The 26145-nt window shown below is 37.8% G+C and overlaps 1 protein-coding gene across 19 annotated transcripts in view; it reads right to left on the reverse strand.

The window, feature by feature from the left end:
* The window catches only part of nrxn1a (neurexin 1a), a 170975-nt gene that overhangs the window by 103855 nt on the left and 40975 nt on the right, over positions 1–26145 (reverse strand). For 13 of the 19 annotated variants that reach the window (XM_052570697.1, XM_052570691.1, XM_052570702.1 and 10 more), the window contains 3 exons: positions 5628–5929; positions 3988–4011; positions 2588–2749 (listed from right to left, as the gene is read on the reverse strand). In XM_052570697.1, coding sequence (XP_052426657.1) covers positions 2588–2749; positions 3988–4011; positions 5628–5929 — 488 coding nt within the window. The remainder of the gene's footprint in view (positions 1–2587; positions 2750–3987; positions 4012–5627; positions 5930–26145) is intronic. The other 6 variants (XM_052570700.1, XM_052570704.1, XM_052570703.1 and 3 more) reach the window with 1 other exon arrangement.

Consider the following 26145-nt stretch of genomic DNA (forward strand, 5'->3'; position numbering starts at 1 on the left):
CATGTGAGGTAGTGGACCAGTGATCTGTCACGCAGACCTATCAAATATTGCTGGAAACTGAGTGATCTGAATGTATTTCATTAAATGTATTATTTACTTATTTATCCTATTTGTCACACGCTTGTTTATTTGTTAGTTCTGTCACTGTTGACGATCTGTGACCCATTTTCAAATTAACAGTCTTTAGATGTGAGGAAACCTCATCAGCAATGTTAATTAAAGAATGCATTTCAACTCTGCTGTTGTGTTTCGGCTCCTGAGTCCGTGGCGACTGATAAATAATTCCCTCAGTTGTTGGTGTACGAGACGTGTTACAAGTTTATACAGGGCAGAGAGAGAGAGCAGTGCAACCATAACGGCAGGATCAGGAAAGGTTCTCAAGCCGAGATTAGAATTTGTGAAGGCCGAAATGCAATGACGATATATGTCGGCACACTAGAATTTATAAAGCGAAATATGCAAAGCTAAATTTGTAACAGACATTACTACATAAATCAAGTAACGTTTCTTATTATTACCAATAGTGAAACAGTTGCTATGCTTTAAATTTTTGTGATACTTTTTTTTTTAGGATTCCTAAATGAAAAGAAACTTCGAAAGAACAGCACTGATTTGAAACAAATATTTTTGTAATGTTATATAGCCCTTTCTCTATAAAAAAAATGAAAGTGTGTGTGTGTGACATATCAGGACACAATTCTGTATAATGACATGGGTATGACACAGGTACTACAAGAAGAGGGTGACTTATGAGGACATAACCTATGTCCCCATTTTTCAAAACGCTTATAAATCATACCGAATTAGTTTTTTTTTTTTTTTTTTTGAGAAAGTAAAAATGCACAAAGTTTCCTGTGAGGGTTAGGGTTAGGTGTATGGTTGGTGTAGGGCCATAGAATATACAGTTTGTACAGTATAAAAACCATTACACCTATGGGATGTCCCCACTTTTCACAAAAAATTATATATATATATATATATATATATATATATATAGCAGGTAAAATAAGTATTGAACACATTATACATTTTTCTCGGTAAATATATTTCTAAAGGTGCTGTTGATATGAAATTTTCTCCATATGTCAGAAACAAATCCAAGCAATCCATACATACAAAGAAAGCAATACAAATAAGTTCAGAAATTAAGTTCTGTGTAATAAAGAAATACATTATAAGAAGAGTTTTCCAAGAAACAAGAATCACTTGTGGAAAGCTTCAGAAAGACATTGAATTAGCATGTATAATTGTTTTAAAGAAAATAATAAGTACAATAAGTTATGCATTCAACCGCCGTGGCCTCTATACATGCTCACCACGTAAGACTCCATCACTGAATAAAATCATGTTGAAGCTCATTTAAAGTTTGCTGCACCACATTTAGACAAGCCTGTGAAATACTGGGAGAATATATTCTGGTCAGAGGAGACAAAAATTCAACTCTTTGGATGCCATAATATACATTATGTTTAGAGGTCAAATTCCACTGCACATCACCCCAAAAACATCACGTAGCACTGGCAAAATTCATATAATTGAAGGAAGGGTGAATGGAAAAATTTACAGATAAAATTCTTGATAAAACTTTTGTTGTCATCTTCCAGGATGATGAAGATGAAACAAGGGTAGACATTCCAGTGAGACAATGATCCGAAACACACAGCCAATGAAACTCTCATTTCTATTCAGAGAAAGAAAGTAAAGCTTCTAGAATGGCCCAGCCAATCACTTGACTTTAATCCAATAGAAAATCAAGGGAAAGAACTAACGATTAGAGTTCATAGAAAGAGGCCCATGGAACCTTCAAGATTTGAAGACTGTTTGTGTGGAAGAATGGGCCAAAAACACACTTGAGTAATTCATGTGACTAGTTTCTCCATATAGAAGGCATTTTAAAGCTGTCATTAACAATAAAGGCTTTTGTACAAAGTATTAAATACATTTCAGTAAGAATGTTCAATACTTTTCCCCTGGGTCCTTCCATTTTATTACACAGGACGTAATTTCTGAACTCATTTGTATTGTTTTCTTTGTATGTATGGATTTCTTGGGTTGTTCTCGACATCTGGTGAAAATTCCATGTTAACAGCACCTTTAGAAATATATTTACTGAGAAAAATGGTGATGTTTTCAGTACTTATTTTAACCACTTTATGGATGTATATAAATGCTCCCAGATGCACACACACACACACACACACACACACACACACACACACACACACACACACACACACACGCATGCATGCACGCACGCACACACACACACACACACACACATTCATTACCTTTTTTTTAATTAAGACACATATATGGGCATATTAGCTTCAAGGTCGAATCTCTCTTTTTCATTCCAAAGTAAAAGAATATTTTTAGAGGATTTTTTCAATAAAAATAAACTAGTTAAATATATCTCAAATCAGTAATTTGCGAATCAATTTAGTGAATTAGCTGCAAGGTTGTATCGTTCTATGATTCAAAAAGTAATTGAATACATGTAATATAGTAGCAACAGAAGGGAATTAAATTACTGGAAGATTTCTGGATGGAATTACTTTTTTCAAGAAGCAATTTTCAGAGCACTTACCTCTTTCAGGCATCCCATAAAGTTGTTGCTAACGGGGGATCCAGGCAGATCGGCAGTGCTGGGACTACCCCCGACATAGAAAAAGTCATCGGAGCCTAGCATGGTGTAGTCCTCTTGTGTATATCCAGTGGTGGTCAGAATTCCATCCACGGATATTGTCACCTAGACAACAAAGCACAGGGAAAGGACACGCTATACTCACATATAACTTGAATACTGTTACAGGGCTTTGGTCCCCCTCGTAAGGATTTGGATGCTTGGCTTTGTTTTGTTTTTGCCTTTAATGCTTCTTATTTACAGATTTATTTTTAGCTTTTCTCTTTTTATTGATTTAAGGTGAACCCATTTTCATGTCTGTTTCAGAAATTCTTATTTATTTATTGTTTAATTGTATTTTTTTTTGTTTTTTGTTTTTCTTTCTAGATTTACGTTTTTGGTATGAACTTCTAGCAAGTCTGAGCTGAGGAAGTCTGCGGCATATTAGCCCAGGCTCAATGTTAGCGGTGCCTTTAATAAAGCACAAAAAGTAAATCAGCAGACACAAAAATGGTGTTAGTAGTATGTGTGTTTCTGAGAGTTAGTATCACTTGAATCCAGTGCATGTAAGTAGTTTTAGCAGTTTTCAATGTTATTATATGAGGTGAAAACAAAGAATACGGCGTGTTAAGAGGTTAGAAATGAAAGCACAGGCAATTAGAGGCACATCTCTCACAGATCTGGTTGAATGGATGCATGCTTCATTATCCCTCTCTCTCCACATGCAAACAATGTTTGGTTAGAGAGAATGATTCTTCTTACAGATTAGACTGCACAGGAATGAGTAAAGAGAGAAGGGTAGGGAGAAGGACACAAACACGACGCAGCTCATGAGACCAGTCACAGCAGAAGTGTTAGCATGCATAAGCGTGTTCACATAAAGGAAGAAAGCAAAAACTACAACAGACAAGATGACCGGCCACCCATGCCAGCCTCGAATGTACTGATGGAGCAGAGGTGTTAGTACACGGGGTGGCCAGGATGCACACCATGCTGAACAATGGGCCTCAAAGCTAGCTGGACCAATGAAAAAACTCAGAGCCAGCCAGCCGAGACCGATCGGTGAGCAAAACCTTATGCAAAAGAACCCAACGAAGGAAAAGATGCAAGATAACCTAAGAGGGAAAAAAAAGAGAAGATGGACGGGACATAAAGAGCTGAGGAAACCCAACCAATGAGAAGAAAAAGAAAAGGGGAATTTGGGCAGGGCAGGGGAAGTAAGCGTAAAGAGTACCAACCGCATTTTCCCCCTTTTTTTGTTTAGTATTGATGTCTACGGTTCAAAAAAAGGAAAATAGACACACGGCAAACCCAAACTAAGAAACAATTAGAATGATATCTACCGAACAATGTAGTTTGTTTACCATAGCGTGTCCAATGCCTGAGTGCTTTGTGGAAAAGGGGGGAGAAAGGAAATTAAAAAACTGTGAACAGAACACCGTTCCTCATTCAAAAAAGATGGTCTCTTGCCAAGGTTAGTACATCAGCGTTGCACGTTAGTAAGAGGTAACAGGTTAGTAAATGACACATTCCATGGATGAAAGGTTAGTTTCTTTCCCCAAAAGCAGGTTAGTAAACATTTAAAAAGGGCAAAAGAAGAGAAGGAAAGGAGAAGCAGACAAGATCTGCACCGTGGAGTTCCTCTGGGACGGAGCTAGTCTACTCTGTTCCAAACACTGTCTCTTCCTATTCCTGGCACTCGCTAACTTTACTGGTGACGGAACGCATCACAGAGCTTTTTATGTTTACTGCCTGTCCTATCCAACTTCGTGCCACACGTCTAGGATCTTTTCAGAGTCTTGACACTTCAAACGCTTTCTGCACTGACAGGTGACACACTCATGTAATGTAGTGTGAGGTGGCGCTATCAAATAGTGATGATAGATGCCATAGCGTCTGAGGTTGAATTTAAATATTAGTCGAGGGACATGGTGTATAAAGTACGTTCAATCGTCTCTGAAAGCTGAATTCATAGCTGCTTAATGAATACTTTAATCTCAGGAGCGTCTTTTTTACATCAGCTACATAAATGAGCGCTAGTGCTAATTTAAAATGATAAAAGCGGACCAAATTCCTAACAAATTCCTTTATTCCAAATTCCTAACAAATTCTCAACTTTCTCTTTTAGTCTTATCTTTAAGCAACTTTCAAATACATCATTTGGAAACCTGAACTATTTTAAATAGAAGTATGTCTCGATCAGGGTCGGAAATTAACAGGCCCCTGCACAGTTATTCAAGATCTATTACAATCTGTCAAGCTTAAAGTGAAATGAATAGAAAGTGTCTAATTTAATTGACGAATTGTTTGCAGAATTGAGCATAACAACCAAACACACACACTTCTGTTGAGTTTAGGAATGCAATGTCCAATCAGAGGTGTTTGGATTCGTCATCACGGAGAACGCAAGAACTATTCAATATGCAAGCTCACTGACAGAACTCTGAATCTGCATTCGCATATTCTCTCATCTTCATAAACAACAAAGTGCAGAAACTATGCAAGAGATTGAATTAGCAGTGTAGATAGCCTTAGTGATTATATTCCAGCAAAAGCTTTCTATTAATCAACATTAATAATCATTATTACAGAGCAATAATCAACAATAATGATTTTATCATGTTATTGCAGCTTCATGTTGAAATTAGTTTTAATTTATAAGCCATTACTATGCAAATGTTTGCATAATTACATGTACTGTACATGAGCAGCATTAAACAGCCATGCTTTATTAGTAACAGTCTATAGAGTTGGAACTGATTGAAGCAACTGGTTAAATTTAAGCACAGATACATTTGATTAGGTAAATATAAAAATTGCCCTTACAAAGTTAAAAAATGCCCCTGAGAATCAACTCCAGAGGGCAAATATTGTTAATTTCTGACCCTGGTATTAATTAAAATGGTTAAATACGGTTAAATCTAGTCTGAGGGTTAGTTTGAGGCGATGCTAATCGGAATCTGAATGTATCCAATCTCGACCTCTGCCTTTTCTGCGCGGTTACCTGACGAAGGTTCCTGGTAACCTTCACATCATGCCAGGCATTGTCATTAAATTTCCCATTGACGGGCTCCACCAGGGCCTCGAAGGCCCCAGAGCCCAGGTTGATGACCAGTGAGACGGCACCATTCTTCAGCGCCAGGTTGACGTAGTCTGCAGATTTTCCGGTGTGGAGCATCAGTCCATTGCGCTGCAGGGTCTTGAAGGAGAGCGTAATCTCATCGCTACTGCTCTGGATGGGGTTCGGGGAAAGGTCGTAACAGAAATACTCTGAACCCTTGAAGGTGGCCACATACTCTTCCCTCTCTGCAATAAAATGGATAAACAAAGCAGGTAAGCTGGGAGCATACCAATGCTTCGCATTAGAAGAGATGCATTAATACCAATACAGTGCAATATAAAAGTTTACTTGGAAAGAAGAGCAAAATAGGGGTCAATGACATGATTTTTTGATCTATCTATTGATTTATGAAAAAACACATAAAAAATGTGATTCATGAATACAACGAAGAATCAAACCTAGGACACATTTTAAATTTCTGAAATAAAATTACTTTATGGACATAAAGATGTCGAGGTGATGCAATGTAGTGATTATTGATTAAAAACTTTGTCATGATCCTTTATTACTATGTCTGAAAGATTATTACTGCATATGAATGAAAACCATATGTCTGTAAAATCAACAGTAAAGTTCTCCAACCAAAATGCTAGAAAAAAAGGAAGTGATATCATAGAAAGGACACCTGCTGACCCTTGTGACTGTGTGTCAAGATCAATACGTCTCTTAAAATATCACATAATTTGAACTTTTCATTACAAAGCAAGTTTGGAAAATGCCATGTGCATGCGGCTTCCCAAAAGCATGGTATTTATGATACTTATGAAATAATAATTCATGACATTTAAAAAAAAGTGTAGAAAACAATAAAGTTTGTAACAAAATACATGAAAAAATATTCACACCTGTATTCAAGATTTAAGAAAAATATGCTATTTCTTCTTTGTTGGATCTTATGACATTTTTAGAGTCATTAAAATTAAAACTTTTCTTGAAAATGCTATAAAAGTTGTCCAACACTAAAGCACCTTTACTTTGTCGTGGACAATCTTATACGTCATTGACCCTGTAGCCCTCCATCACATAGTAATACAGAGCAGCTCACTTACCGTCATCTATCTGCTCCCACACTTACTGGACACAAGACTTGCTAATTTCAAATGACCTATTTATACAAAGCCAAAAGTCAATCTGAAGTCATACTGAAGGGGTCAAACATAGTGTAAACTCACCACAGTCGATCTGAGAGTGATTGGTTGCTGTCAGTACACACACCTACACACCTACGAGATTGAGGTCAGGGCCATCTTGCTCATAAATGAGAACCAAGGTCCTTGATAATGGTGACCATAAATAAAGCAGCCACACATATCAGGACATAATTACCAAATCAGTCAGCGAGACCCATTACTGTAAGCATCCTGGCACAGAACCCAGGCGCGCACACTCTCACTCCTCTTCCCACTTGCGCAAACAACTCCGACTGTCACCCAGATCCGAGTGTATTTTGGGAACTTGGTTAAAATATTAACTGAAGAGGCGCCCATTAATAAAGTGTGAAGTCCTATCTCCACAACTACTTTCTTACCGGTAAATACAATTACATTATTACAGAGCAGAGCTGAGTCTACTTCTCATCAGGAATATTAATGACTTTAACAGGCAATTTACAGCAAGACTGAACCAAATTACCATAAATCCAGGAATCTGCAACACAATTAACCTAACACACCATAAGACCAGCTCATTTGCTCTGGAATTATCTGGAATATTCTTAAGATAAACCCTGGAGATATCAACAAGGCTCATTTACTCCATCTCTTTCTCCATTCTTCATCGCCCTTTCTGTGTCCACAGCGAGTTAAATAAGCGTTTTGCCTCGGCTGATGAAGTGTGTGTGTGTTTGTGCACAAAGAGCCAAAGGGTGGTGCTGTATCTGGCTCTCTTCCACCTCCTCTACATACCACTGAGTCAGCTATAATGTGACTCAGCGCAGGAAGGCGCCCACAGAGTCGCACCAGCACACACAAACTGGCTTTTGCACCAACACACACACATTGGGCCATGCACACAACGTAACACACAGGTATATATATTGGATGCCCAGAATAACTCCAAAACGGCCTTCAGATCTCCATTTCGATGCCAGTAACAGAGTGCTTTATGAGTCTTTCATCGCCAACGGTCTCTGTTGTGACTTCCCAGTCCCAACTCTCATCAGATTTGATCTCTGCAATACTCTTACAGGAAATCAAATCTTCATCTTCAAGAGTAAATAACCAGGAAAGCTCATTTAAATACAGCATTAGACTATCTGTTGGATAAAAGTGGCCTCCAATCACCTCTCCGCTCAATAGCACCTAGCAATTTGCTCTGATTTCTGCCTTACATAATATATATTTTCTGTTTGTGCTTTAAAAAGCCATATCCTACCTATTCTTATCATTTATTTTTGCCAGTGTCTATTTACACCAACCTTGGTAAAGGCTATTTTCTCTAACCGCCACTGCTCAGGCAATTTACCCTTCGTACAAACAGCACATTACTTCCATTTGAACTAAATGCAAACAAGATGTTATTTGTTGCCATTTACCCCTGGCGAAACCTATATGTACTGTAGCTTTTTTTTCTATAATGTAACTGTAGTACATTTTCACTTTAGTCAATTTTCTTTGCGTCATTTAGTTTAATATATTTTCCATCCTTTCTCTTCCATATAGGATTAAACTGTCTGTTTTTGATACTGTGGCTTTAAGAAAATATGTATTAGATGAGAACTAAACCAATTGAGAACCACCGCTTTAGCTTCTGTTTGCACTTGTGGAGTGATGCCTTGTATGCTACTGACTGAGCAATTATCTCTTCATCAGCTTAAATTTAGACAGGAACGTTGGGGGCAGCACGTCTGTGGGCTTGTTACCTCAAAGTTGCTACAGGCGACAGCATTCAAGCATTGAGAACTCCCATGCTACAGGAAGACAAGCTGTACTATGGTTTCCTGTATGGTTCTCCCTCACCATTTCAAATAAGACTCTTTTGAAAGCTATAATTTAATGACCCCCCAGTAAGGGTGGAATATAAAAAAAGAACATCTGACAATAGTGTCAACTTTAATTATCTGTATATTGCTGCACGTGATATGACAGAATTTGTCTAATTAGCAGTACTGCAGGGGTGGTAATGAATTAATAAATATTTCTATTCAACAACAGACATCTCAAACTCATTTTGACATACCCATATCTTATTCTATCTAAGCCTGAGGATTTTTATATATATATATATATATATATATATATATATATATATATATATATATATATATATATATATATATATATATATATTTTAAATGGACAAAAAAATATTTTGTAATCACATTATACAATGGCACAATCTCCAAGGGTCTCAGCCAAGAGGGTCAAGAAAAACTAAATAACAATGTCAATTGCAATCGCTACTTGCACTCTCCGCTACCTGCGACACTTGCAATCGACACAAATCGTGCATGTTTCCAATGGAGACAAGACATTGTGGTGGTGATTAAACGATAAACCTAATTTAGTACTATAACTTACAGGGGGGTCCTGCAAGAAAAAGACAAGACCGGCTTATCCGTGGCCAGAACAGCATAATATGAACGCCTGCGCAAAGTCTCTCGCTAAACGTTTTCCTCCCGTAGAAAAACATAAACACTTAACATGGCTTAATGTATTAAGATGCTATTAAAATAGCAAATTAAACATACAGTTCACTATTTTAATGAATATGTATATAGCATTTTCCTCACATACCACAAAATGTGGCATAATGGACTAAGATGATAAAGGCCAAACTCAATATGCTTCTCTACATTATTAAAATACATAACTAATACATTATGCCATATTAAGTGTTTGTTTTTTCTACAGAAGGGAAAACGCTTAACGAAAGACATTGGGTTCATATTCTGCTGTTCTGTGGCCACGGATTTGCCGGTCTTGTCTTTTCCTTGCAGGAACCTGTACGTTATAGTAGTAAGCCTATTAATTTAGTTTTAATTGTTTAATCACCACCACAGTGTCTTGTCTCCATTGGAAACATGCACTATTTGTGTTGATTGCAAGTGACGTCACAGGTAGCGGAGAGTGCAAGTGGCGATCGCAAGTGACATTGTTATTTAGTTTCTTTTTTCTTGTCTTCACCACCTGGCTACTGTTGTAAAATGTTTAGAGATTCAAACAAAAAGTTATCAATAAATAGAACAAACAAAAAAAATAAAGACTGAGAGTGACATCACTAGTGGAAGCACAAGTGTCTGAGAGTGCAAGTGCAAGTCTGCAGCCAGACCCTTCTCGTCTCAGCACTAAAAAAGCTGCTTCACAAAACAGTCAGCATTAATAATTTACGCTGAACATAAAACTAATTAATTTGGGGCTTTTAATATGTCCTTATAAAACTACCCCAAAATGACACTGTAAAATAAAATCTGAATGTGTCTAGTTAAGAAAAAAAAAAGAAAAGAAAATCACAGTAGCTTCTCTGACAGCAGGGTGATTTTTAACTATCAGTGAATGTTTGGTGTCAGACTGAACAGGGACTAAGCACCAGATAAACTGTCAAAGCTGTCTACACTGATTTTTCATAAGGTGCAAGTTCGTTCACAGTTATGGGAAATTAATATGTAAGAAAAAGTAGAGCAATTTCAGCACAAGCCCACGGAGAAATACTGCACTGTCATTGACTAAAGTGTAAATGATACACCTGTCATTCATGTACCTCTGTGGCCACAGCTAGCTTGTGCATTCATTTTATCTAGGCTTTGATTCTTCCTGTCTTTGTGTTTCAGACCAACGTCCTTTATAGGCTCTCCAGAGGTATGTTATGGCGAATCACATATAGCTTTCCCACCATGACCCCCGCTCGCGCTGTAGGGAATACAAGAGCGGAGATAAACGACAGTGGGGCTGAAAGGGAGACTGAGGCTCTGGGCACAGATAAATCTAGTGGGAGGATACACTACTTCAAGCTAGCCCACTAGATCAAGATTACTTACAAACCCATTCAAGTAATAGCTTAGCCACTTGTATTTTATCTGCTTGGGAAGGGGGTTAGGGTAACAGCATACAGTACCATTAAACACAAGCTATCATGTTTTTTATTTAATAATGATGTCTAACTGGACCACAGTATTAAATCACATCTCTCTACACAACATTCTGTAGCCTAACTGTTTGGGGTTTAAAATTCCTTTCTCTTCCAGTCTTTCCAAATGTCACACTTAATTCAACTAGTTTCTTGCCATTTAAAAAAAATATAATGATAATGTCTGAAGGAAAACTGATGCACCATTTTTTTATATATAAGGAGCTTGTTTGTTCTGTCTTACATGCACAAAAGAAAGTCAAATTGATTTTGGATGACATAAATAAATTTCTGGCTAAACTAATTTTGAAATATTTTAGTTATGACCTTCATAAAAGAATGTCATCTTTTTCTAAATAAAAACCTTGTTGCATTGTCGTAATGCTGTGAGGAAACTCCCTTCAAATCTCTTGGAAATACTGAAGTTGCAATGCATTCTGGGGAGAAGCAGAAGCAATTAAGTAAGCTTATATTGCATGCATGTGTATTCACACATTTCTTTCTCTCTCTTCCATAACACATCCACTCTTCCTATCATTTAGCACCAGCCTTTACTTCGCCTCTCTCCATTTTTCACACCTTCTTTCCCTGAGCCTCAAGCCTTAAAATTCGAGCAAAATATTGTCCTCCAATCTAATTCATAGTAGGTGCAGAACATCCCCAAACAATTTGCACTCAGTTTGTGTGTGTGTGTGTGTGTGTGTGTGGTTTGAATGTTAATTGTGTGACACTCACCTCACATTCACAGGATTAAATGTAATCTGTTGACAACGACTCAGTGTGCCATAAAATATACACTTCTGCATCTAAATTTATAGTACAGTATGTACCCGTCGCAAGATGTTTCCAATTGTATTTGTTTACTATATTTAGTACTGCCTTAATGAAACCATTATGTAAACTTTTGAACAATATAAATGTATATACAGCATATATAGAGTTAATTTAGTTTGATTAATTAATTTTTTATTCAGCAATTAATAAGACTGCATTAAATATATAAAAATTGACAGTAAATACAATTATAATATTTTCTATTCAAACATTTTTTATTAAAAATAAATAAAATTTTTAAACTTACCATTCGTAAAGGAGTGTGGTTTCCAAAAAACAAAACACATTAACACATTCCTTATTTTAAATTGCAATAGGATTATACAGTATTACTGTTTTAATGCATGTCTGATCAAATGAATGTGGTCTTTGTGAGCACTAGAAACGTATTTAAAAAATATATATATTTATATAAAAAATAAATATATTTTCTGTGGTTTCTTCAGGGCAACAATAAAAAAAAAAAAAAAGATTATGCAAGAGGTATACTGTAAAAAGTATATTAAAAGAATTTTGAAGTATGTTTTACAAGGAAATACTATTTCAGTAATATTTCAAAATTTAATGTTTAATTGTGTTACTTTTTTTGGTAAATATTTAGGAAACTTGCTAGCAATTTCTGAGTGAAAATGGTTTCGAACCAAATCCTACAGAGGAGTATGTAAACCAAATGTACATCACTGCAGATGCAGTATATATAGGGACTATAAGAGTAAAGGAGAGGAGAGGTTTAAGTGGCTCCCAGTGAGCAGTACACTCACTCAGGAGGCTTGTTTTGCCACTGGAGATGATAGCACAGTGAGTTAATGAGAGCAGCTCCAAAGCCGCAGCCGAGTCTCAATCTAACAACGGCAAGAAAAACAACAGGAGTGACAACAACAGAAGATAATAACACCGCAATTACCCAAGCTAAATATATACCGGGGGCTATGGACCGTGGACAGCAACAATACCATTAAACTGACTGTGAGGTCTAGTTACACTGCCAGTGAGCTCTTTAAGATACTAAGAAGTGCCTCAAGTACATCCACTGAATCAACTGACATAATATAAATACATATTGTCGGATGGCAAGGAACCATTACGTCCATAATTCCAATTAATTTCCTTGTGTGATGATATTCCCCCCCAACGTTCAGACTGAGTGCTATATTACATGTGACAAGTTTATTCAGTTTGCTCAGCCGCTCCGACCTTGATAAGGCCAGTTATCAAAATTTCTCCATCTCAGAGCGCCGCCGAAACCCGTCAAGCTATTCTGAGCCGGCGCTATGGAGGAGCGTCTCACACTTGACTGGCCACAGATGTGTTTTGTTCAATATTGATTTATTATTTGATTGATTATTCCTCACATCATAAATCCGCCAGTGAATGGGATCCGACAGCGAAAGACACAAAAAGCACAAAAGACTGGCTGCCCCATTATTTCTCCAAATGGCAGCATTTCCATTTTAGGGAGAGAAATGATATTTGAGTCTGAGATAAGAGCTCGTATCTGTTAAAAATAAAATTGGTTTGGAATATCATTCTAATGATGCAGTATTGATGAGACTGAAATCACATCTTTTACAAATTTTTTACGTGCAAATACTGCGCTTTTCCACCTTAAAACATGAAATGCATAATCGCTTTTGTCAAACTGATCTCCAAAAAACATAATTCATAATGTTTTTCCATTCAAAAACGACAAGGCTGGGTTCTTTTTTGGAGGTTGAAAATGCATTCACTCATCTGAGATTCACTGAAAAAAAAATCCAAGTTTCATAGCTGCAGTCTTTTGTGAACAATGAGTCCGATTATCATTCAGAGAAATGGCACTATTAAATGTCTTCCTATATTCAGCTGTGACCAGACACCTTTAGCTAAATGCTCCAAACACATATCTCTCAAAAAATAGCTGTGAATCTGTGGAACACGCAGCGCGAAGTCACAACTCACTTCAAAAATGCTCTATCCACCTCCACAGCATCTCATTACAGCCTTTCTTATGCAAATTCAAGGAGACAAACCGGCGTCACACAGACACACAGCCTGCCGTCCTACGGGCATCTCTTCCTCTCCTAACGAATCTGTCTCAACTTTTGAACTCCCTTTTCTCTAGCTCTCTCTTTCTTGCAGGTGTGGAAGCTCAGCATTTTTACACGCTGGCATTTTCTAGGACACCACATTAATTCGAGAAGCCCGTGGTTGAGTGACGTAAAATCCTCAGATCTCATCTCAATTTCACGGAGAAGATTCAGTTCATACAGCATCTGGAAACCAGCCAAGAGGATGATAGAAAACAGATTCTTCCACTAACGTTATTTATTTCACAGCTCTTCTCGAGAAACCCATGCGGGCACTTTTATTTTGGAAAGTCCTCCTCCATGCGTTGGGACCTGTCCGACCTGTCAGAGCCAGCTACCTCTCTGGAGCATCAAACCAGCAGCCAACCCTCTCACTCAGTCCCTGCCATATGTCCCAGTGTTCTGCCAATTCCTTGCACACAAGACCTCAGAGCACCCCATTAGTGAATGTGTGTGTGTGTGTGTGTGAGAGAGAGAGAGAGAGAGAGAGAGAAAGAGAAGAGGGGGAGATGGGGAGTGAGACGTGGTTATAAACATACATCGAGAAAAACAGAGGTTGGGAGATGGAGAGATCAGCAGAAAAAAAGAGCATCAGAGAGAGCAAAAGTAGAACAGAAACACGCTGAACTGAGTAACAGAGAGGATCAATCAGGAGAGAGAAAGAGAGAGATAGTGCAAGAGAAAGATAGATGTTAAATAATAATAAATAACTCATCCATATACTTATTTTTAGAAGTCGCAACACTGCTATACAATGATTGGCCTGACTATATTATATTCATAAAATAATATTGACTAAAAACATAAGGTTTATCTTTAGTCATCTGTAGTGTCATTATTTCAGGAATCTGATTATATTGACTGTGCTGTATAATTTTGATTCACTAAAAAGAGCCTGCTTGTAAAACTCATTTATTTGGGAAATTGGACTTCACTGGTTGCCCAGTTTCATTTTGATTCACTGAAAATAACCAACTTTGTGTCTTTCGCTTAGGAATTGGACTACACTGGTTAAGCTGCATGTTTTTGATTCACTAAAAAGACCTGGCTTATAACAGTTATTCATTTGGAATTTGAGCTATAGGCCTACTGGTTAAAATGGGCTCATAAGAGTCTTCCATTTTGTGCTTCACACGCAGAATCAATAGAGGAGTTGCACTGCCATTGAAGAAGTTATTTCCAGAAACTCTTTTGGAGCAATTCAGAAAGTACTGTAAGTACATGCAAAACAAAACTGACCATATTTTAATGATGGAAAAGAAAGCCAGTGATATCCTTAAACAAAAAACTCAATTTGTGTCTAACAGAGGTCAGTCGGTCATTCAGGTTTGGAATGGCACAAGGTTAAGAAAATATGAGAATTTCTGTTTGGGGTGAACTGTTCCTAAAAGAAAAACAGGAGGTGGGCGTATTCAGACTGTCTAGATTCCCACGGACAGAAGGAGAGATTTTGAAAAAGGTGTTCTTTGTAAACTCAGTCAGAGCTCAGTGCTGGATGAGTGTAATTTGATGTCATTGTCAGAGCGTGAATGTGGATACATGGGTCTGTGCTGATATTGAATAACAGCAGGGAGGAAAGCTCAGAATCTCAGTACTCAGAGCTCTACTCTCTCTGCTGAAGCTCTCCAGCATGGACGCAATATGGCATACAGTCCATACGTGCCAGAACAGCTTCGCAACTGATCAATCCACACGTACACAAACACACACGTTCATTATAGACCTTCCCATTACACCAGAGAGTGCCTATAGAGCCAGCATGCAGCGCTCTCTCATCCCTACTGCATATCAATGCCATTATCTCAGACCTGTATTTCCAACCCCACTGCAGATTGCTAAAGTAAGCTCTGTTTGACGCTGTGTGGAAAGCTGTCCTCTCAGCACTGGTGTATTTTTAGAAGCTTGAATATGATAACGTAACACAGCTCTCTGCTAGTTTGCGTCTTTAAATGCATTTCTCTGCTTTTGTCAGTTAGACTGTAGGTTATCGATCCTCTACATTTACACTAGATCTGTGTAAGGTAACCACTAATGGAGTGACCACATCGTTTGTACCATTTCTCCCAGGTGTGACCCTCAAAGAGTTGCTACCATTTCTTCTCTACTTTCCTTCATGAAGCTCTCTGAACTCCATATGGAGGAGTCACTCTCCCATGCAAGCCAAAATTGGCAAATGTTAATAATGAGTTACGTTTGCCAATATTCTATTAATAGACATAACAGGAGTAAGAGTGCTGGTGTTGCTGTGGTGATACTCTGGCCAACAGACCAGACGTTAATTCTGAGACGGTAATAATAGAATAGACGTTAATTTTGAGTGACTCACATTTTAGGCATCATACTGTCAGTTGCTTATTTTTGCTTGGCCAGGAAGAATTGCTCAAAATGAAGAACATTTTTTTCAATAAAGAAAGTGACTTGTTTAGTTCCAGAATGAATCTGTGTTTAGGAATGGATTGGTTGAATGATTCACTCATAAGACAGGCGTCTCTGAATGAATCGGTGTTTTTGAGTGAATTAGCCAAGTAAATGGTTTCCTGACTCACTCACAGAGTCACTTGCCTGTCTAAAATTCGGCCTTTCTTTCCAGTTAAAATCTTAATATTAAAATAAGATGAATTGAGAAGCAAAATTGTGAACCACTGTGTAACCACAATTACCATTTTTCAGCACGTTTTTGTGAGCAATACCAGTCATTTAAATAGTTAAGGGAAAAAGAAAAAAAAAAAATTCCATGCAGATTTTGTTAATCAAGAAAATTACTTCTCTGTGAGTTCACTTCAAAAATTAACTATGGATTAAAAAAAAAGAAAAACATGGTTACTATAGTTAAATCATGTTATCCACAAACTCACAAAGGTTTTGCTACACTATCTATAGTTTAACTATGATATTTATAGTAAATTGGTTATTATACAAGTAATCAATACGCCAAAAACAACATGGTAACTACACTTTTGCTACAATAAAATCATGACTGATTTTAGTAAGGTTGCCACCCAATTGACAACAGATAATAGACATATTTGCCCATTTAATATTGTTGAAATTTTACCACATCTTATAACAATAAGACTTGTTTTCACTGAATAGAGCTTTGTAGAGCTTCCCCACTGGCAAATTTGTGATGTTGTTGTTCTTAAATTCAGTTAAATTTATGCTTAAGAGAGAGAGAGAGAGTGATGAAGAGAAAGCCAGCAGGGTAAGAAAAATACATTAGGAAAAATAAACATTCAAGGCATTCTCTTACGCAATCTTGTTTTAACGATATTCAAATTTCACTGGATAATGAAACAAAAATACTGATTAAGAAAATGTTTTGCAGTTTGTTGGGTCAGTGTGAACCAGACATAGCTTTGCCTGCTCCCTCTTTTCTCTCCTCTCACAGAAAGTGTGCATGCTTCTGTCGCTCCAATAGCCATTTTACAATCCATGATGGAAGACTTGATGGTTGGCGCTGCGGTGCTGCACACTGCTTCACAGCGAGACAGCACCACCCGAACACACTGCAAAATGTGATTAACACATCAGTGTGCTTTACACATGTGCTCTTCTCCTTCAATTCTCCAGAGAGACTACAGACTGGGGAGGGAAGGATGGAGGGAGGGTGTCGCAAGCCCCAATGGTAACTGGTGCAGGGGAAAACAAGAGCAGGTTGAGACAGTTGGGAAGGGAGACGCAACCGCTCATTTTCTGTGCGAAAGCTCCCCTCTGTGCTTAACAGATCAAAGAAGGGAATTTATTGGACCACCCATAGAGTCGGATGACAGCGTAGGCAGAACATGGGACAGATCTGCTTCAGAACAACCAAGTCACTGAATCGCAAATGCAACAGAACGTTCTCCCAACTGAAGATATCAAAGTGTATTTGTACCTTATGGTGGATATGAAACACTTAGTTAGAGCACAGAACTACCTTTCATTTCCAAACACAAGCCGAGACAGACAAGACGATTACGCTCGGGTCTGCATCTCCTCCTTCTAAACGCCATGGTAATCAAATTCTCCACAGCGTGAAGACCGAAAGCAACAAAATGCCAAAGCTACTGGAATAATAAATAGGGGACCAAGTAGCTTGGCAGGAAGACTAAATGACGGGATGAGGCAGTTGAAAGCTACACCCTCCTCAGGTAGAGGTTCAGTCTCACTCCGGGCCCCAGCTTCTTCCATCTCCATAAACACAGACGTAAACACACGTAAACACCTCGGCTAGGGCTTTATGAATGACTCCTGATCCATAAACACACACACCCAGAGACGAGCTGAGGGAGCAGCCCTGCCGCTCTCTGATAAGCTCCTCTTCCTTCTACCTTCGCTTCATTTACATAATTCTGCCTCTGTAAAATATGCAATTGTTCATTTCATGCCTCAAGTGTTTATGTGCTTATATAAGTTAAAGTAGAGACTGGGGCTTCTCTGTCTTTACTTCTCTCAATCTCCTCGTCTTTAATTTTCTCTCAGCCACTTCATTTCAATTTTTCATATTACTTGCTGGAATAAATCATGGAGCTTTTGGACAGGGGAAGTCGACCAGACTTGTGGAGTGACAGAATATATGGTGTTACGTAATCAGGGTACAAAAAAAGGTAGCTGTATTTTGTTAGAATTACATCAAAATATAATCAGATCATAGTTACATTTAAAAGACCATTTTAAGTGTATAATGAAAAAATAAAGCACTCTGGCTCTTAGTGGCTTGCTTCACTGTGAAAATGAGTCCAATGTTACAATGAAATAGGTTTCTTTTTAGCATTCTATTCATTTAAGAATATTGTATATGCAAAACTACCAGCAAAATACACTTATAGAGACATATCCTCTCAAAACCAGCCTTTTTCTCAGTTGTTCTCAAGTAAATTTGTCTAGTTTTAACGATTTTCGGATGTTTCAAACTGAAAGTTAGACTTTTTGCAGTGCAGAAAGGCATTTAAGAAACATCCCTCTCATCTCTGTGTCATCTGGGAATGTTACCTTCACAGCTCGGCTCTCCCGATGGATGGAAGGTGACCTGGCTTGTAGCCCCTGCGATGCACATGTTTTTAAAGTGACTACTGGCTGTGCCAACACATGCTTCACTGCTCAACGTACACACGAGCACAGCCCCCGTCACTTATCTCATTCCACATGGCTGCTCTGCTAACAAAATCCTCTGTCACAGTTCTCAAGCTCCTGCATTCTCTCCTGTCTACGCCGTTGAAAATAAATAAATAAATAAACACAACAACCAAAGCCATGCATTTACAGATAAAACGGAGTTGAAAGACATCAGTGTCTTCGATTGGATGGACGTGATTGGGCTTTGACAGAAAGTAGAAATCTGTCATTCATCTTGGTCGACCTGCCTTCACAGAAACCGGTTTCTGATTTCAGGGCGCAAGAAATAAAAGTTATCTTTCACAGCACGCTTCAAATGGTATCCAATAAGAGAGAAAATGTAATTCCTACCCCAGCCCCTGTAGGTTTGTGGCGAGTTTGCGGTCTTACAAATATTGGTGTATTTGTAATGGGAAAGCCATTATCTTGGTTCGGCTCCTGAGGCGAGTTTTACTGCTAAGATGGGGGGGGGGGTTATGTTGGGTAAGGGGCTGATTTAATGGCATCCACTGTGTGTAACACTTGGTGTGGAAATCTCAACAGATGTCATTCCCTCAACAGCAATCATCACAGACGTGTGAACCATGTAGCAGCAAGTGTAATTCCATGACAGGCTGTCAGTCAAATATCACTGTGCTAAAATGAGCATGGGGAGGGAATGAGCAACTCATCATTTATCATGGTACATTATCAAAGATCAACATTGTCCTTCTGAGAAACAAAAGGGAGAGAAAGATCCAAGATACACAATTTACATCCCACCGGAGGCTATAACAGATGTTTATCGCTATTCTGAACAACACAGTTCTGGTGAATTGAATAAAATCTTTACACATAAAATAATGATAGGACATGTTAATTATAGAAATGTATTCACATATTTGTCATTTAGTTGTCCTTTCCTACTAATATCAAATAATAAATAAATAAAAGCAAATAATGCATTTAATAAACACGATTTTTTTTATGTGCACGTTATTGTCCAAAAGTTTTTTTTTATTTACTTTGAAAGTGTCTAGAAAGAATCACACCATAAACGTATCCACCCTTAAGACACTCAAAAGTTATGATTTCCTCTCATAAAACAAAAAAAGAGCTGCTCTTTTCCATATATTAAAAATACAAGGTGTTGATGGGAACAATGAGGCATGCTCAACAAACCTATTTCATACTGCAATAATTAAAATAGTTATTGAACAAATTGAGGTAATGGCCTCTGGTCAGAATCTGTCTAGGGACTGGACTGCTACTTGAACCCAAAAACATAAATGAATAGGTGCATGGCACCTTAAATTAACCTAAAACAAACCCCCATAGCATTCATTGCAATGACGCTAAAAGTAGGTGACTCCTAACAGGAACACAGCATTGAGAGGAGGGTGGGAGATGTGACTGACACACTTGCTCTATTATCAGGCTCTCCAGATTCAGACCCAGACTGCGCTATAGTGCGTGAGTCACACGACCCCACGGCCCAAATTGGCACTTTCTTTGAGAGGGATTGGGGTTATGACAGTGAACCAGTTTCATGGAGAAATGGAAAAGAGATTATATTTCACCCCACCTATCGAAGCTCTCAGCGCCAAACAGAAGACAATTTACAGACATTCACACACAAGCACAGACACCCTCGAAGCATGTGTCTGACAGACACACACACTCATTCCTGCGGCTGTCTGTCATTGTGATTTAAGACACCCACTCGTGTTCTCTCTCTGACACACATAGACACACATAGACAGTTAAGAAAATTTATGTGTGTTTTAGTCAGTTCCCTGTAGAGAGGGAGCCAAGTGCGGGGAAAAAAGTACATCAGCTGTCATTCGCTAACAGAAGTGTTAAACGGGTCCCAATAAGATGCACGACGCGGTACAGTAAACAGATGTGAGGTTGAACCCACTCTGGGAGAACATACTTCCAAAAGCCACTATAGGAGCTGCAGCCATCGCCCTTCCATGCTGGGAATTTACAGCCGTGTCATTAGATCAGACTGCTGGACATAAAGCATCACTGAATCAATCTCGGCGAGCTGTCTGCAGCCTGGTAAACACTGCGGACGCTGGCGGACGCTCCCTATTATGCTGGGGATTAATGGTGTTGACAGAGTATTAACTCACATTGAAAGGTAAACAGGAACACTATGGAGAAATGCCGAGGCTGACACTGAGCCAGGCTTCCCAGAGGATAAATTCTCTCCTGGACTCAGCAGGTCATGAAGGAGAAAGGAAAAAAGGTGAGAGAGAGAGAGAGATTCAGGAAAAATCTCATATCTTTGGAAAATCAACGATCCTGGGATACAGAAAAAGAAGTGAGTGAAAATAGATTGACAGATTGTGCTGGGGTGAGAATGTAAAGGTTAAAAAATGCTGTTTTGTATGGATATCTCATCCCGTTCTCCCTGGCCATCTCAACGGGCACGCCAAGGTCACTTAGTCCACTCTGCATGCGAGCTGACATCAGCCTTGGCTCTCTAAAGCCAATTGACCAGCTGTCAGCTTTGCTAGGAGAAGCAGCAGCCCCAGTGGTCACCCCGAACAGAGAGGGCCCAGCATAGGGCCATTGTGCATGTCCGACGTGACTGGCAGGTCAGGGCAGAGACTTCACAAGGGACGCCCAGTCAATGTGCCACAGCCGATGCTTCCGTTGCTGTTCGGCTCTGGTTGAATATCAGCTGCATTCGCTGATTTTAACACTGTGCTTTGTCACCCATTCTTCTGAAGTTATGCACTCCGTCTGATCGCTGCGCAGTGAATGGACACTGTACAGACTTTGGGTCAATGGCCACAGGTTTTAATGAGCTGTGCTAAAAGGCTGAGATGTTCCAGAAGCCAGCCAAAAACTCCCTAATTACCTGGCACTGTGTTCGTCTCATTCAACAGCAAAGAATGCTGAAAGAAGATACACAAAAGACCGATAATATGCTCCGCTAACAAGAGGTAAACGTTTCTAAGCTAATGAACTAGCCAAGGCTGTTTGGAAAAAAAAACAAAAAACTTTTTTTAAATATATAAATACACACACTGCATCTGATTACTTTACTTAAGAACAAACCAAACTCAAACAGAACTATACAGGAAAAACACTTTAGGTACACTGCGAAAATTGATTTAAAAAATGATAAACCTGTTTATTGGTTAATAGTAAGTTTCAATGCTATATACAGTAAATAACTGTAATTCATAAATCATAAATGAACACTGTATGAATTCCCTGCATGATGCTTCACATTTGATGTTTTTTTTAATAAAACTAACTTTCTTCTTAGTTTATTTTTCTTATCAGTTGTGTACATTATGGTTTTATCTTATATCTAAAGTTGCTAAATTAATGTTTACTGCATTATTTCAGTGTCATGTGTGTTACCATGATGGTGTTCAATATGTGTGTTGATGACACTGCACACCTTCTACATATATTTGTATTTTCCTTCTCAGCTTGTGTAAAAGCTGTTTGTGATGAACTTTGAGTCATCATGTGACTTTCTCATTACCATCTATTTTTAGTGGTCATCAGTGTATTACAATGTACAACAAAACAGATATTAATCCTTGAATAGAATGGTATTATATTCTAGCATATAGTATTATTATAGTATATTATTTTAGTATTACAGAGTATTATATTATATCAGTTAATGAAATATGTTTTTTGTTTTTTTTATTGCAAATCTAAGTCTGTAAAATCAAAAGTTTTGATACCATTTTTTTTTATGGTAAGGTTCTGGCAACCTGCCTATATTTTAATGTAAATGTCACAGATTTTTTTTTTTTTTCTACATTGTATATTAAGAAGCAGTCAGTTAAGGGTTGTTTACATTTAGGACAATAACAATAATTATAACTATTAACTATAACATTTTAATAGTAGTCCACATCACAGCTACAATATTATTGAAACAGAGGAACAAGGAAAATCATTTTAGAATTATATTTTCTACCTAATAAACAATAATCAGCAGACAATCAGAGTTCACCCAGGGAGCATTTAACATGGCAGACAACATAACTGTAGTGTGTACTCATAATCAACAAAACATTACTGTGCCTTGTATATAGTTATTATCCTTATAGATCTTGATGTGAATGGCCATTTAAAAAGCACTGTCATAGACACCAGTCAACAATTTTGTATATGGACATTTTTTGTTGTTACAATCTTAACCAATCAGAATCAAGTTTCCAGAATGCCTTACAGGTCATAATTGGTCACAAGGTATATCAGTCTTAAATCTCTTACACTCTTGTCACTCCAAATCTATATGACTTTTTGAAAGTCATAGAGGTTTGGAATGACATGAGGGTGATTAAATATTGACAGAATTTTAATTTTTTGCATAAATTGTCCCTTTAAAGACTTGACCCCCCTTTTAGCTGTTTTTGACTAAATGTCATTGCTTGTCGAACTACTTCAACTCTGTGTAGCTCGTGGCTTAGCAAGCAGCTTTAGCAGCACAGTCAATGGCAACCACACCGTTGCATAACTGGACATGTGCGATATAACATACATTGCATACAAATTTACGCTGCTCCACTTTGCTACAATAGCCTCTAGATATACCTTCACAGCAGCCACTTTCTCTCACTAACAAGTGTGTCAACACACAGTTGAGCCAACCAGGCCAAAAGCACTTCAAAAAAGATCAGCACGAGTGATAATGACACTTTGCTGCCAAAAAAGGAAAAATAAAACAACGACTTGAGTCACCAGTGGGCCACATAAACTAATTAGAAAGTGTTGCCTTGGGCTTATCGTGTTCAAGGGAAAGTGTTTGAATCTAATGAGAGGTTTCATATCAGCAAACAGCGCACACAGCACAGGAGAGGATAACAGCCTTTGCTTTAGATCTAAGACCATAATACCAGAGTTTATCTCTCATTTTCCCTTCTAGACTAACTACACTCTTTGATTGCATGTGTTCAGGGGTTGCAGAAGGAGCCCCATTTTGGAAGGAATCAGTTTTGTCTCCATGTGAGTCATGAATCTCAAATAGACTTGTGCATTGTGTGAATACAGATATCAGCCCATCGCTGTTCTAAAGTGTGAAGGCAAATATATTTATCCAAAGCGCACACACGCGCACACATATCACACTGGGGGCCTACGCAGCGCATGGTGCACCACAGATAAAGGGTTTAACATATCCAGAGAGTTCCAGAAGGGATGTAGTGGCTTTCCTTTTTTTTACGCCATGTTTGGGTCACATTCACATTCGTCAAGACTTTTATCTGTGTTAGCTCACTCTCCACTCCAGGGAAACAGCACAGCTTTCTTCACGCATACTTGCACTTCTAGGGGTTAAATTGGTCTGGAAAGGCATTCCTCCACCTCTGAATCATTAAAGAAACAGCTCTTCAATCCATTTCATTACCTGCATGATTCTGTTTTTGTCCAAGTCACAAATCTCCAGCTAGGGAGAATATTCGCTAAAAAAAAGTCCTTCAAGTTTGTTACACCAAGTATTATCCTCCATTCTAGTCATTGATGGCTCCACTCATTCGCATCCTTTCTGGTCCAGTAAAATCACAAAATAAAGTGCAACCTGTTTAAAAAAAAAAAAAAAAAAAAAACATTACATTTTGTGTTTTGTTTTGTGGCATTTAACCGAGCATTTAACAACCACTCTTGGTCCAGCTCGGCTCTGGGTTCACAATTTCCCGCTCCCGCGACACTCCACGCTCACTGATACCAGAAACAACGCTCCCCCTTCGCTTCGTGGTTAAAGTATTTCAGTATGTTTGAAATGTTATGTTCATAATGTAGCCTATATTAAAACAAAACAATAAAATATATAAAATAACAGGAGAGTTTCAAAGTGGCTTTGGCTATTGTGTGCAAACTTTTTTACCTACCACACGCCAACAACAACATAACATAGTTGTCAGCATTAAAAGGTATAGCTGCTGCTTTCTGTTGTTCACATTTTGTTTATTTTACGGCATTTCACAGTTTATTTTATCTACAGATCGATGCATTTCTGACAGATTTCTGCTCATTCAAAATCAGATACAGATGAAGTAGCACTGTAAGATTGCATTTATTTGAATGCATTATTGCGAAAAGCGATTGCATGTGAATGTGCTGTACCAGTTTAAATAATGTTTTAACCTGAAAATATTCAGTAAAATGAACAGACAAACTCTTTGAGAACTAACCTGTAACTTCACGCTCTGCATTTGCTGTCATTATAACCTTCTGATTTGAGAGATCCATCTGTATCACGCTATAGCTAAATATGTTTAACGTGAATTCTTGCTAAATATGCAGTTAAATTAAGGGCCGTTGGCATGAATTGTACTCATGATGGATTTTTAAAAAATCTGCTCCTCGTTCCAGTCAATATCACATCACTCCACTCACATACTCTGGTATCCCTATACCTTTGTATAGCTAATATAAAGACGAGGAAAAAGACATATAATAGTAAAATATATATATATATATATATATATATATATATATATATATATATATATATATATATATATATATATATATATCTGTAAATAAGTATACAAAATAAGTAATTTTATGGATAATAGCAGATAATAATTGCCATTTAGAAATGTTTTATTTAGTATTTTTTCTTATTCATTTATTTTCAAATGATTTATTCATAATGTATTTAGATATAATGTGAAATAATATACATTTCATTTTAGCATGTGTGATTTGTTACCTTTAAATTCAACAGTACAATATCATACTGTATACTGACTTTTGATATTTATTAAAGCCGTCCGCCACCCTGCTCTGGTATCGACTATCAAAAAAATTCATATTGGTTGACCACTAATAAAAACAGAAGAAAAAGAATACACTTTAAACTAAAATAACACCATGCAATCAGTATTCAGTCAAGGGGTGTTCTTTTTTTCTTTTTTCTTTTCTTTTTTTTCTTGTAAACAACATAGCTACAGTACCATCTAAACCAGCATTAACCAAAATAAACCTGCCTAAAACAGCATGGAAATTCATGCTGGTTTAATCTTTAAACTATATTTTAATTACATTTATTTAGTTTTTTCACATGTATTTCAGTTTGAACCGGTCTTCTGTTGTTCTGATAATCATCAATGTGACCATACGGCACACATTCCCTCCAAAATCTCAGGTAAGCCAGTATGAAAAATATACCATCATGATCACATTTCCTTCACATTAGCTTCAATGAGTTCATTAAGTGCAAAGGGCAGGACTTTCATCTGTCTGCCAGTTGTGTGGACCAAAACAGATGGACTCGAGGAAGAGGTCAGGAATTAAATGTGTCCACAACACACCCAGGTAAGACTTCAACGACTAATTCATTTCTCGGTTGCCGGGCAACCTCCCCCTCTGGTGAACCT

The sequence above is a fragment of the Carassius gibelio genome, chromosome B12 (assembly GCF_023724105.1).
Source record: "Carassius gibelio isolate Cgi1373 ecotype wild population from Czech Republic chromosome B12, carGib1.2-hapl.c, whole genome shotgun sequence".
Taxonomy (NCBI): domain Eukaryota; kingdom Metazoa; phylum Chordata; class Actinopteri; order Cypriniformes; family Cyprinidae; genus Carassius; species Carassius gibelio.